The sequence below is a fragment of the Podarcis vaucheri genome (genome assembly GCF_965113315.1).
Source record: "Podarcis vaucheri genome assembly, chromosome: 1".
Classification (NCBI taxonomy): Eukaryota; Metazoa; Chordata; class Lepidosauria; order Squamata; family Lacertidae; genus Podarcis; species Podarcis vaucheri.
Genome location: NC_138759.1, coordinates 99,541,282 through 99,554,197, shown reverse-complemented (window position 1 = coordinate 99,554,197; position 12,916 = coordinate 99,541,282). Strand labels below are relative to the sequence as shown.

General features: G+C 42.1%; 2 protein-coding genes across 13 annotated transcripts in view; one reads left to right on the top strand and one right to left on the bottom strand.

The window, feature by feature from the left end:
• RAB3GAP1 (RAB3 GTPase activating protein catalytic subunit 1) overlaps positions 1–1,513 on the bottom strand; it is a 30,971-nt gene extending 29,458 nt beyond the window's left edge. For 4 of the 5 annotated variants that reach the window (XR_014213333.1, XR_014213334.1, XM_082197970.1 and 1 more), the window contains exons 1-2: positions 1,385–1,513; positions 1,180–1,235 (exon numbers count right to left, since the gene is read on the bottom strand). Coding sequence is in view for 3 of the 5 variants with exons in the window: in XM_082197970.1 (XP_082054096.1) it covers positions 1,180–1,235; positions 1,385–1,402 (74 nt within the window). In the remaining 2 variants the exon portion in view is untranslated. The remainder of the gene's footprint in view (positions 1–1,179; positions 1,236–1,384) is intronic. The other variant, XM_082197971.1, reaches the window with a different exon arrangement.
• Positions 1,514–2,647: 1,134 nt separating this feature from the next.
• Positions 2,648–12,354, top strand: MAP3K19 (mitogen-activated protein kinase kinase kinase 19). 8 transcript variants are annotated; one of them, XM_082197808.1, is made up of 6 exons: positions 2,649–3,223; positions 3,586–3,753; positions 6,280–8,622; positions 9,194–9,334; positions 10,647–11,344; positions 12,033–12,354. In XM_082197808.1, exons 2-6 carry the CDS (start codon positions 3,688–3,690, stop codon positions 12,088–12,090), a joined length of 3,306 nt encoding a protein of 1,101 aa, XP_082053934.1. In that variant the 5' UTR covers positions 2,649–3,223; positions 3,586–3,687; the 3' UTR covers positions 12,091–12,354. The 8 variants fall into 8 exon arrangements, with proteins under 8 accessions (XP_082053939.1, XP_082053934.1, XP_082053933.1 ...); XM_082197807.1 differs by having other exon boundaries at positions 3,505–3,753; XM_082197811.1 differs by lacking the exon at positions 3,586–3,753 and adding an exon at positions 5,139–5,246 and having other exon boundaries at positions 2,650–3,223.
• The last annotated feature ends 562 nt before the right edge of the window (positions 12,355–12,916 follow it).

Here is a 12,916-nt window from a genome sequence, read left to right as displayed (position 1 = left end):
GCTCCACATATCAAGGAGAAAACTCTCTCACACACAGGTAATTAAGCCGCTGGAAGATTAGTGCTATTCGATCTGCTGCATCTATTTGTGTGTTATGTTTAGGGCTGTGGGCAGGATTACCTTCACCCCTAAATGCCCTGTGCGCACATTGGAGGCTGCTCCAATGATGTGCCCAGCCTCACTTCTTTTAAAGTTGGGGCTTTGGCCAGACAGTTGTCACAAGCACCCTCTTCCTTTCCTTTCTGGCCCGCATCCCCAATACATGGGTTGTCAATGCACCCTCCCCCACCTCCATCTCAGAATATTTTACTAGAAATGGAGATAGTTTCCATTTTATTTTACTTTCTTATATAGGTTTGCCTACATCAAGACTTTTTGGTTTAATAAGTCTCTGAGCTAAGACTGCCTGGAATCTACCTGAAGCACAATCACACCCAGCACAACCCACAGCTTCCAACGCAAATGATCTTGATCAGATGGTCAGGGCCAACAGGATCAAAAGCTGCTAAGAGATCAACCACCATGCCATCAACCCCTTTATATTTTGGGTTTTTCGTGGGTGGTTTTTAAGTTACCGTATACAGTTACCCATTCACCCAGCATGAACTATTTTCTGGCGTAGCTCACTTGCCTTAGAAACAAGTAGCAGACAGGAAGGCAGGTTAAAAAAATAAAACCACATTGCCAGGCAAACTTGTTTTTCAGTCCATCTGTGGAACAGATTTGACAACATTCCTGGGGGGGGGGGACAGGCTGCAGAAGAGCCCTTTCTGGCAACATGGAATATTATTATGGGGGGGCTAGGGGGTTACCGACCCAGCAACCACCTTTCAGGTGCATTCTCCCTCTCCCCAATTCTTAAGATGTCCCCCACCCCAAAACAAGAGGGGGGCTCCCTCCAGGTGTCGTCATTGGAAGTCTCCCCCTGCCTCTTCCTCTCCGTAAATTCGCCCAGAGCAGCTGGACCTTGCAGCCAGCTTGTCGCCAGATCATCCGAGAGCCAAGAAGCGAAGACAGACACATACACACACACCCTTCTCCTCTACTGTCAAACACACAACCCCAACGCAGCTCCGCAAAGGGCAAAGTAGGAAACGGGACGGAAAGAGACAACTCGAGAAAGAAGGGAGGCAGTTCATTAAAAAAAGGGGGGGGCCGGCAGCGAAGAGCGATACCTACCTCTCCCACTCGGAGGCGGTGGTGAAATCGGTGATTTCGAACACTTCGGACTCCGGCTGCGGGGGGGAAAGAAGACGAGTGAGGCGCTGAAGGGCGGGTGTGGACGGGGAGGGGTGAAGAGAGGCGACCCGCGGAGCGTCACCCCACCGTCTTTGCTTAGAGGCGGCGGGAGGGGCTGGGGAGGGCGCTCCGAAGGCGGACTCACCTCACTGTCGGCCGCCATCTTGAGCCAGCCACCGGCCCGCAGGACGGCGCAGTTTCCTGAAAGGGATGACGGGAGCGAGGAAGAGGCACAATAACAACACACGCACGCGCACAGAGGGGGAGAAGGGATGAACGTAGGGGAAGAGGCGAGGCGAGGCTCCCGGGTGGGCGGAGCTTGCGCGGTGTGACTTGTCAGGACGGCCAGCAGCGAGTGGGGTATCCCGAGCGGGGTCTCTTGTCAAAAGATAAATGAAAAAGGGAGAGGGGTATCTTGCCTAAGGAAAGATGTCCCGTCCTCCCCCCTCGCTGTGGTTCGCCACACCGACTTCAAAGCCGAAGCGCCCTGTTGCTGTTGTGATTCTGGGTCTCCTGAATTTCTCCTGACATGTTAAGATTTTTACACTGAAGGTTTCGTTCTGGCTTGGTTTGTTCTGGCTTTGGTATAGAGAACCATTTTGTCATGGATTATTGTTATTACCATCATTATCATTGGTTCCTTACCTTTCCCGCCCCGACCTGGCCACAGTGATCCATGCAGCGGTCACCTCCAGGCTTGACTACTGTAATTCGCTCTACACGGGGCTGCCCTTGAAGCTGTCCCAGAAACTCCAGCAGGTGCAGAATGCTGCAGCGAGGCTCCTCATTGTGTCTCTGCCATGGGAGCATATTCACCCAGTGCTTTTCCAGTTGCACTGGCTCCCTGTGGAGTACAGGGTCAGATTTAAGGTGCTGGTTTTGACCTTTAAAGCCCTTCACGGCCTAGGACCCTCGTACCTACGGGACCGCCTCTCCTGGTATGCCCCACGGAGAGCCTCAAGATCCATAAATAGCAACACCCTAGTGGTACCGGACCCTAAGGAAGTAAGATTAGCCTCAACCAGAGCCAGGGCCTTTTCAGCACTGGCCCCAACTTGGTGGAACGCTCTGTCTCATGAGACCAGGGCCCTGCAGGATCTGATTTCTTTCCGCAGGGCCTGTAAGACAGAGTTGTTCTGCCTGGCCTTTGGCTTGGAGCCAATTTGATTCCCTCCCCCTCTTTCTTTTTTCTTTTTCCTTTCTCCTCCTGTGATGAGGTTGCATTTTAATATTTTAATGTTTCAATATTTTAATGTTGTATTTTAATCTTGTTTTTAAGTTGTATTCATTCAACTTGTTTTTATTGTTTTCATTATTGCTTGTTAGCCACCCTGAGCCTGGCCTTGGCTGGGGAGGGCAGGGTATAAATAATAATAATAATTATTATTATTATTATTATTATTATTATTATTATTATCATGCAGAAATTATTAAGTGCAGCCTAAACCCTGGTTAATTAAAAAATAATAATCATGGGAGAGATTTGGTCATAAAGCCAGGTTTACCTTACATCCATCCCCATCTAACAGATTGCCCGGAACCTGGGTGGTCCTTTGCTGCCGCATTTCAGCATTTGATTGTCATTTGTAAAATGAGAAGAACGGAGAGTAAGATGAGCGTGGTGCACCTCTGAAGTGCTGCAAAAAAAATTGTAGTTTACTTTGGCTCCAATCCAGAGAGTGTTTGCGCTGGTGGAGCAAATCAGTTGGAGATGTGGGTTTCTTACATTTGTTTTCCCAGCCAGCTGAGTCTGCTTGGCTGGCAATTCACCATACAAAATGCCCCAAGGAGAGTTGCCTTGGCGACAGCCTGTAAACTAAACAGTCTGAATGTAGCTCTGTACATGGGATGGGGGTAGGGAGACTGAAGCAGAAATCATTCAGTGGGGTCTGCAGTCAAGGCCAGAACACTGGGAGTCCTATACACCTGGGGAACTATAAGCGAACATGCTTGGAGTGTCATTGTTGGGAGAAGCAAAGTGCAGGTAAGCCAGAACCACAGTGTTACTTCATTTTTTATTTTGTTTCCTCTTTTTCGCATATGAAGTTCAGTGGGTTACAGATGATATGAGCACATTTTACTGCAGTGGTATTAGCTAATTGAATTTTGCACTTTTTGTGTTAATGACACAATTGGGAGTCCAATTTGTATATGTTGGACTAGATTCATATTATGCATCAGTTGGTGGCAGGGATTTATAAATGAGTGGAAGACCAGCATACTTTAACATAATTCTTTCTTCCTCATATTGCGCTCCACCACCAGATGAATGGGCTCTGTCCCTTTAACCTTCACTCTGGATATATGGACTTCATTCTTCATCACAAAGCTCCTCTCTTCCCTCAGTTCATGGGGCTCATGGATGCAAGTCCATGTGGTTGTGCCAGGTGTGAATCTTGAGTGAGTCCTTGCTCTTGGCAAGTTAAAGACTACTGACTTAGAAGATGGATGGAAAAAGTATTTGAAAGCACAAGTTATAGCACTGGATTTGCTCCCTCGACTTTTGCAGACAATGTAAGCAACATTAGTTTATAGTTCATTATTTTATATTTTAAGGAAACAAACATATGCATGCATTAAAGACAGCATTAGAAAAATATTTTAACATTCTATTTTTATAAAGTTTAATTAAAACATCCCACTCATGCAAAGAGGCCATAGATAATTAAAAATTAAAGTCCTGGTGAACAAGCAGTGTTTCTGCATGGCGCCTAAGATATGTAAGTTTGGCACCAGGCAAGCTTCCCTGGAGAGAACCTTCCACAAATGGGGAGACACCACTAGCCCATTCTCATGCTACCACCCTCTGGACCTCCCATGGAGGGGGCACATGAAGAAGGGCATCAGATGATGATCACAGGGTCAAGGTTGGTTCATATGGGGGGGCAGTCTCTGAGGTATTGGGGTCCTGAGCCACATAAAGCTTTATAGGTCAAAACCAGCACTTTGAATTGCTCCCAGAAATGAATTAGTAGCCAGCATAGTCAGGCCAGGTTAGGTGTGGTGAGCTCAGACTATTTTGCCCTGGTGAGCAGCCTGGCTGCTGAGTTCTGCACCAGCTTAAGTTGCCAAGCTATTATCAAAGGTATGTAGAAAATAATCCAATAATCTAACCTAAAGGTTACAAGAACATGGACAACAGAAGTTAGGCTATCCCTGTCCTGATAGGAGCATAGCTGAGCCACCAGCTGAAGCTGATGGTAGGCACTCTGTGCCACCAAGGGCCTCAAGCAACACCAATGGATCCAAGAAGTACCTCTAAGCTACATACCTGCTCTTTCAGAGGAGGTGTGACCCCATCAACTTTACACAGTTTCCACTTCATAAAAGTGGAAGTGGTTTACCATAGGACTAAAAGAAAATGACATTCAATAAAACCTCCCAAAACTAGATCAAAAAGATAAAAACAAATCTATATAACTATATAAAATTGAACAGTGTACAAAACAATATTAAGAGTCAAAGTCCAGTAAAGTGTGGGTAAACATACAAGCTTTTAAGGAGTGGGTGAAAGTTATTACTGCCTTTGCCCAAGGAAGTGCATTCCAGAGGGTGAGCTTAGAGCTTAGAAGACCAACTTCAATATGGTCACCAAGGGACAATCTGCTGGTCATGTAATAACCAGCAGGATATCCTCAGAAAATCTTAAAGATCAGTTTAATTCAGTAGATCACATTTATGACATTTTCTGATTCAGCTGTTACAGAGAAATAGATATAGGTGTCATCAGCATACACTCCTAATGAGTGCCCCCAGCATATTGTTACCACCTGTAATCTGCAACCTCCTTTCATGTAATCATACAATTAAATGACACTGTAGGGTTAGTGGCTTTGCTCTGGAAAAAGGACGATGCACTGCTCTGGGTAACCATAGTAATTAGAAAGCTCTTTGTGTAGTCGATCACCATATGTAGGGGAAACAGATGTCATCTGCAGACAGAATGCGGATGATCCCCCAGCCACAGTTAATACAAGTAAGAGAGCCAGATGACTTCAAATACTTTTGTAAGTAAGCATACATTTTATTCTATTTTTCTCTTCATTTAGCCAATTATTTTAATCATTTGATTGGAAAAAAGTTCCAAAGTCGGTGTTTTCTTTTTTTAATTAGCAACATTGTGACAGTTATCTCAAGAGAAGGGAATAGGCTAATTTCCTATACTTAATAATTTCCTGTCTCACTTCCTCTCATAAAAGTGACTGAGCATAGTATGATGGCAGAGACATGCTTTTGCATCTCTGAAGGGCTAGATTCAAGGAAAGTTTATGGCTTATCAAGAACCTCTGTCTGTTAGGATGAATCAGCAGCAGGCAAGATAGATCAATAACTTGTCTATGGTATAACCACCCAAGTATTAAACTGCAGATTAAGTTGTACTGTTAAAGCACAAAGATAATGCTGCAGGAGGCAGCAACCCTATATGCCAGATGGCTGGCAAAGAAGACAAAAGTCAGGTCAATTCACAATACAAAGTATTGGCTAATTATGTTCTAGCAAAATTATAATATATAAAACAAACAATAAGACAAATACAGTTAATTTCCAGTCTTAGCAGAATATCAAAAAAGAACATAGGAAGAAATAAAACAAAGAAAGGTAGTACAAAACTCTTGCCACAAGCCTGCTCAGTCCCTTGGAACCCAATCCATATCACTTTGCTTTCACATATTATCACTAAAGGGTAAAACAAAGGCAGAAAAATTGTTGAGAGAGAGAAAGAGTTTAGAATGAAGTCACCCTCTGTTCTCTCTCACTCTCACTCCCTCTCACTCCCCCTTCCCCACTGTCTATATACATGAGTGACTCCATTCTGTATACATGAGTGACTCTATTCTAAACTATATGTCTGATGCAAGGCTTAAGAAGTAAAACTGAGTATTAGCACTACTCTATTGTTGTTGTTGTTGTTATTTAATACCCCACCCATCTGGCTTGTTTCTCCAGCCATGCTTATTGAGTGGTATCCATGCTTGAACTCATTTAAGAACTTCCTAAACAATACTGATTCATTAATAGGTGGTTTTTCTAAACTTCCAGCTCAACCTATCACCACCAGTGGCATTTCATCCTATAAGAATGGTGCAGCTTCCTCCTTTAGAAGACAAAGCCAAGAAAAATGCTGGTTGTAATAATCTGCCCAATATTTTGAACCACTATTCCGTTCCTACGAAGCATACTGACCCTCAGTCTGAGGACCAGAATCACAAAATTATAACAGATGGCTTCACCGTCTTTGGAGATCCACACTCAGTCACCCTGGATAACTGTCATATGACCTTTCGATATTCCAAAGCCCAAGAATCTGAACCGCAGTTTGAGTGCAGCAGATATGGAGCAGATATAGGAAATGAAGTATCCAGTGGTGAAATGCATCAGGTTTTGGCAACCTTTGAGAGTTTAAGTATTACAAGCAAAGACTGTAGTTTTGACCATCCTGATGGTTACTTGAGCCAAAGCAAAGTAGTACATACAGCAGAAAAATATGAATGTTCTCCTTTGGGACATCAAGATAGTTCCAAAGCTAAGAACTGGGGGAAATATTTTGCAAAGAGGAGTGGCAGCCCTAAGCTACAGTCAAATAAAGCAGAATCATCAGAGGTGAAACCAGATCCGAACGAACGTACAAAAAATACTATGAATATTGAACCAGGAAATACTGATATGCATTCAAGTCTTCAAAGCGAGGTTACAGAACATCATGCTTCAATGATTACTATTCCTAATACTTTGATGGTTCTTGAACAATCTGAAAGCAGTATTTGTACAGCAATCAACCTGGGAATGATGGGAAACGTCACTGTGTCTGAAGCTGCTGAAAGCAATATTACGAAAGTAACTCCCATCAGCCATATTACAATATCTAACCATGAACCAGATCAGATCTCCCATGTTTCTAGAAACTCTGCTCAAAGAAAGAGCATGCCAACTAACTTAAGCCACAGCTTCAACATATTTGCTCATAAAGGGAGTGAAAATTGTAAAGTAAACAGCAACAGAACCACCTTGGCGCTAAAGGCTAGTGTGTGTACCAAGATGCCTCAAGATTTTATTCTTTGGGGCAAGAGTTCTATCCAACACCATGCTAACAAGGTAAAGAATCCCACTTCTCATTCTCAAGGACTAGGATTGTCTCATGCAAAGACTGGGGTTTCCTCAAACCTTCAGAAGAAACACCTTCAGCAGGAGAAATGCCACTTCGGTCAAAGCAGTCAGAAACCACCAAAACAGATGCTTCCCAGCAATTCCAAACATTTCCCTAGCTCAGGAGAAACCATCACTCCTTTTCCTGTAAGAGAAGCACAGTCTTCCGTAGACTTCGTAGACCTGAAGTACAGTGACATGTTCAAGGAAATAAATTCAAGTGACAAAGGTCCGGGCATTTATGAAATGTTTGGAACTCCAGCATATTCCAGGGAGCCTCGTGGCTGTGAAAACAGTTCCTGCAGGAATGTGCACTCTGCTCCAGCTGGGAGGCGCACTGCGATGAAACATAAATATAACCATCTCAGTGCAAAGAAGAGTGGCAGAATTAGAAATGCCCAGAAGAAAACATGTCCCAAATCACACAAGAATTCCCTTGGCATTAAACAGAAGGAGAAGGATTTGGGGCAAAGAGGGGTATCTGGGTTAGAGGGTTGCTGTCAGAAGCAGAAGGAAAGTGTGATTGACCCTAAAACAGAAGGGCAAATAAGGAGTGCAGCACCATTTCATGAAGATGATGATCAGCAGCTTCCAGTTCCTACTGAGTTTACTCTACCAGCTCAACAAAATGAAGTCATTCCTAATTCAAATTTGTCAACTATTGAAGAAGTCTCATTGGATCACACTTCAGAGGCTGGCGATGCTTTCATTAGTAAAGCATTTGCTATCAATGTTCAGGAATTACTTTGGCCGAAGGTTAAAGTTCATGCAGAATATGCTCCTTTCTTAAACTATGCAAAAGATACAAATGAACATATCATCATAGCACAGAACAAAAGTTTAATGCAGACGAAAATTGGATCAACTGCTTGCCTTGAGGATCTGGATACAAATCAGGTTTTGTTCTGTGATGATAATCAAAGGAACCCCCCTGCACTATGTTTTTCAAACAAAGTAAACTCACCTCCTCCACGAAGCCCACGAGTTGAAAAAGTTGGTTTATCAACCGAATGGACTTGCCTTCCTGCAAACTCTGTTTCCCAGGAATATCCAAACACCCTGAACTGCAGTGAAGAAATAACTGAAGACTCGTTTTGTTGTTCTGTATCTGAGCTGCTCTCTCTCGATAGAGCAGATGGCAACCGTTCGAGAATAGCTACAAAAAATGCAGATACTGTGGTACAAAATGGAAACACTGAGAGTAAAGGAAACAGCACAGCAAGTGTTAGAAATTGTAAGGTAATTATTGAAGTTTTTATAAGTATCTTTAATAGCAATAGAACAGTGAAAGCCAGTCAAATATTTAAAATATGTTGTGCCTTGAGATCTAGGACACAATTTCTTACCATTCAGAAATCCTTCAGGCAATCTTGGGCAACTCTTTATTTTCAGCCTCAGCTTTCCATTTTTAAATAGCAATCAGAACAAACTAATTGTACTGCTGGATCAAACCAATGCCCATCTAGTCTAGTCCAGATGTCTCTTACTTTGACAAGCACACCAAGAAGGTAATGGTTTTCCTCTGCTCTCTCCAGCATGTGGTACTCAGAGGTACACCATCCCTGTAAGTGAAGGTCCGTTTAAGTATTCTGTGCTAACAGCACTCAGTAGATCCAACCACCAAGTTACCGTAAATAGCAGCAATCTTTTATCTCAAGACTGCTGTGATAAGAGTTTTTGTCTCTCTCTCTCTCAGGAAAGAAATAAGGTCTATTCAACATACTATATAAATGACCCTGATCTCAAGCCTCTCTTTGCATTATATCTCATTCAACGTGTTCTGGTTTGCTCTTCTGTCCTCTTTTTATAGGATTTTTCTCCAGATTTCCTGGAATCCAGTAGAGAAAATAGATTTCTAAATGTGGTTACATTTTCAGAAAACAATGTAGCTAGTGAAGGACCTATCCTGTGGACCAAAGGTGAAATCCTTGGAAAAGGAGCCTATGGCACAGTAAGTTACATGGGGAGTATATATAACACCCCTGTTATCTCAAAGTGTATTCACTGTATCTCCCAAAGGACATTTTAGCATCAATAAACCTTGATCAATTCTAATTACAATTCCAGTCCTTCTAAACAAGCACACACACCCCAATATGGTGTCCTTCAAATGTTTTGCCCTACAGCTCCCATCAGCCCAGCAATATACTGGCTTTTAAGCAGAAAGTAAAGAATGTACAATTGTGGGTCTTGAGAATCCACCACAATTGCATCCCTGATTAAAGCTGCTTTACTTTCTCTAAAGGAAATCAATTGGGCTTTGTGTCATGGGACTAGATAGGACAAAAACTTATCTGAGCAGACTTCCAGATGCAGTTGTGCATTTCGGGAAGCCATCCAGAGGTTCATCTCTGGGTGAACCACAAAATTGGTGAGAACTGTGAAGGAGTCTGCCAAGGCAGGTGGGAGGAGACACTGTGGGCAGTATCCAGTGTCCTCATTCTGTTAGTGCAATAATTTACATTTGGAGAATGGAACTACTCCCTCTCTTCCACCAGACAGTACACACCCCATACTCTCCACAAATCTGCTTGGAGGATGGTAAGGGAAACCCGATAACAAATTTAGCAGGTGCGCAGGGAAGAAAAGGGTGTTCAGTTATGCAATGTCAACTCCTATAAAGCAAACATGGGAGTTAAGCAGGCCTGAGTGTGGTCAGAGCTTAGATGGAAAGACCACCTATGAAGCCTGTGTATGCCTCACTCAATTTTATGATGGAAGAAAGGTTGGCCTTGGGTTATTTACTGCCAATGTCTTCATAGCTTTCAGATGAGGGCACTCACTAAAAGCCCTGCATGACAAACACCAGTGAGGTGGCCTTTAAATATTGTGGGTTGGATTTGAAAGTGCCTCTTTTGCTCATGGAAGAACTATTATATGCTCACACAGAATATTTTTTTGTGATCAGAAGGGCTTAAGTATGAACTGGGCATGTCTCTTCTTTAGCAGAAGAGTATACCAGAAGCCGATTCTCTCAGACTTTGGAATATTATTTTTTTTTTGGTGGGACAACCAATTTTAATTAATATGTTGTTGATGTTTTTACTATTATTGTAATATTTTATGTGGTACACCACCTTGTCATATTTTCTATGGAAATAAACGAATACCAGATATAACTGCAGACATAATTTAAGCAGGATGAGTTATACTGTATTTAAATCAGATGTATGAGAACAGCATGTGTGAGTACATATTAATCTGTGTGCGCACAGGAATGTATCTGTAGTTCCACTACCAAAATAGGCATTTTTAATTTTTAGGTTTATTGTGGACTTACAAGCCAAGGACATTTAATAGCTGTGAAACAAGTAGCACTGAGTACCTGTGACCAAATTGGGACTGAGAAGGAATATCAGAAACTGCAATACGAAGTTGAGATTTTGAAAAATTTAACACACATCAACATTGTAGGGTACCTGGGAACAAGTTTAGAAGACAACATAGTGAGTATCTTCATGGAATTTGTTCCAGGTGGCTCCATTTCCAGTATTATTCATCGATTTGGGCCATTGCCTGAAATAGTATTTTGTAAATATACGAAACAGATTCTGCAAGGGGTTGCATACTTGCATGAAAACTGTGTGGTCCACAGAGATATTAAAGGCAACAACGTCATGCTGATGCCCAATGGTGTTATCAAGCTCATAGACTTTGGATGTGCAAAGCGCTTAGCCTATGTAAGTCTGACTGATGCCCACAGCGAACCACTGAAATCAGTGCATGGCACTCCTTATTGGATGGCACCAGAAGTGATAAAAGAATCTGGCTATGGGAGAAAATCAGACATCTGGAGCATTGGCTGCACTGTATTTGAGATGGCCACAGGAAAGCCACCACTGGCTTCCATGGATAGAATAGCAGCCATGTTTTATATTGGTGCTCACAGGGGAATCATGCCTTCCTTACCCAACCATTGCTCGACAAAAGCAGCAGATTTTGTTCATCTGTGTTTCACCAGGTAAGTAGTTATTAATATTAAAAGAGATGTTAAATATCTGTAAATATTAAAGAGATATCCTTTTAATCATTATCTTTTCCTTAAGTAAAATGTGTAGTTCAAGGAGTTCCTTAAAAAGGTAAGGGAAATTGCACCAGGTCTATGGTGTGACACATAGATGGCAAAGAAAAGGTCCAAGGTCCCGTCTTTGGTACCCGCAGATAAGGGTTGGGAAAGAGTTCTGCTTGAAATAAGGAAAGGCTGAATATCTCCCTTCCACATGTCTGGGACCATTTGTCCCCTGTAAAAGTGGATAGGAGTATGATCTGCAACTTTTTTGTAGCAGTGTCTGAAACTTATAAACTGTCAGACTGGGGTGATGGTACCATTATTTAAGAGAAGAGGCAAATACTTTTCTAGCTTCCCCCTTTCTTTTAATAAAAACTGAAGCCTTTTGTCCAAGGCAAAGGCCATAAAACCATTTGAGAACTGTCAGGAATCAAACCCTTAAATGTCAAAATGACCAGAAAGAAGCCTCAATCATTAAAAAAGAATATAAAAGCTCCAGCACAACTTTTTGATGCTCACCTAGTCCCATGAGATAGACAAGTTTTTCAAAAGTGGATTTATTACTATACAAGTAGCTGACAGAAGCATATCAATTACTCACAATAAATTAATCTATTTTTCCCCATTGTTTTCCAAACAGGGACCAGTATGAGCGACCTACTGCTCTAGAGTTGCTACAGCATCCCTTCATGATTTAAAAACCTCATGAACTTTGCAAAGGCTTCAGCAGATGACAGATTTCCCCCTTACTTATTGAAGAGGTTAAATGAAATTTAACATTTAAACTTTCAGTTTGAGAATGGCTAGGTATGAAAGCTGTGAAAGTTAGAGTTGTAAATTCTTGTTTTTCATTTTCAAATATAGACATGATGCAATTTCAGGACGGCAAACTTTGTATCAAAATGTTATGGCTGTAGAACACTTAATCTCATTTTAAAATTAAAATCAGTCATTTTGACATCTTTTGGCTTCCCTACCCCTGCAATTCATCTCCCCCCCCCCACTCAAAGCCTGGGAGCCATGCAACACAATATGAGGTGTGGACTGCTCAGTAGAAGAGATAGACTGACTTAATTGCATAAAAGGAGGCTCATCTTAACAGGCAGTGGTTAATCAGCCAGTCATTCAACCACCATGAATGGAAGGCAAAATAGTAATTCCTTCCCCCCCCCCCTCTACTTCCACGCTAAATCTGCTGCAGAAGGTGGGGGGAACTTTGCAGCATTTGAAATGGTGTGGGGAGCTGCAGAGAGCATTGGTGAAAGTTGCCTCCAGTCAACCCTTATTTTTGTGGATGGAATATTCTGGATTCAACCCAAAATAATAATAATACTGGTACATGAATGCTCAACTTAATAAAATAATGATGCAATTCACTTTTCTGATCAAAGTAGAAAAGAATAAAAGTAATGAGAGATTTTGAAGTGCTTCTCACAACAGAAATGTAAGTCATTGTCTTTTATTATTTTTTTCCACAAAAAAGAAAAGAATTTCATTTCAATTTGATGAAATAAGCCTAGGCTT

Coding starts and splice junctions, on each gene's coding strand:
- MAP3K19 (XM_082197808.1), top strand. CDS start 3,688: ATGGAAAAAGTATTTGAAAGCACAAGTTATAGCACTGGATTTGCTCCC. Junction 3,754..6,279: donor CCTCGACTTTTGCAGACAAT/GTAAGCAACATT, acceptor CTAAACTTCCAG/CTCAACCTATCACCACCAGT. Junction 9,335..10,646: donor GAAAAGGAGCCTATGGCACA/GTAAGTTACATG, acceptor TTTAATTTTTAG/GTTTATTGTGGACTTACAAG.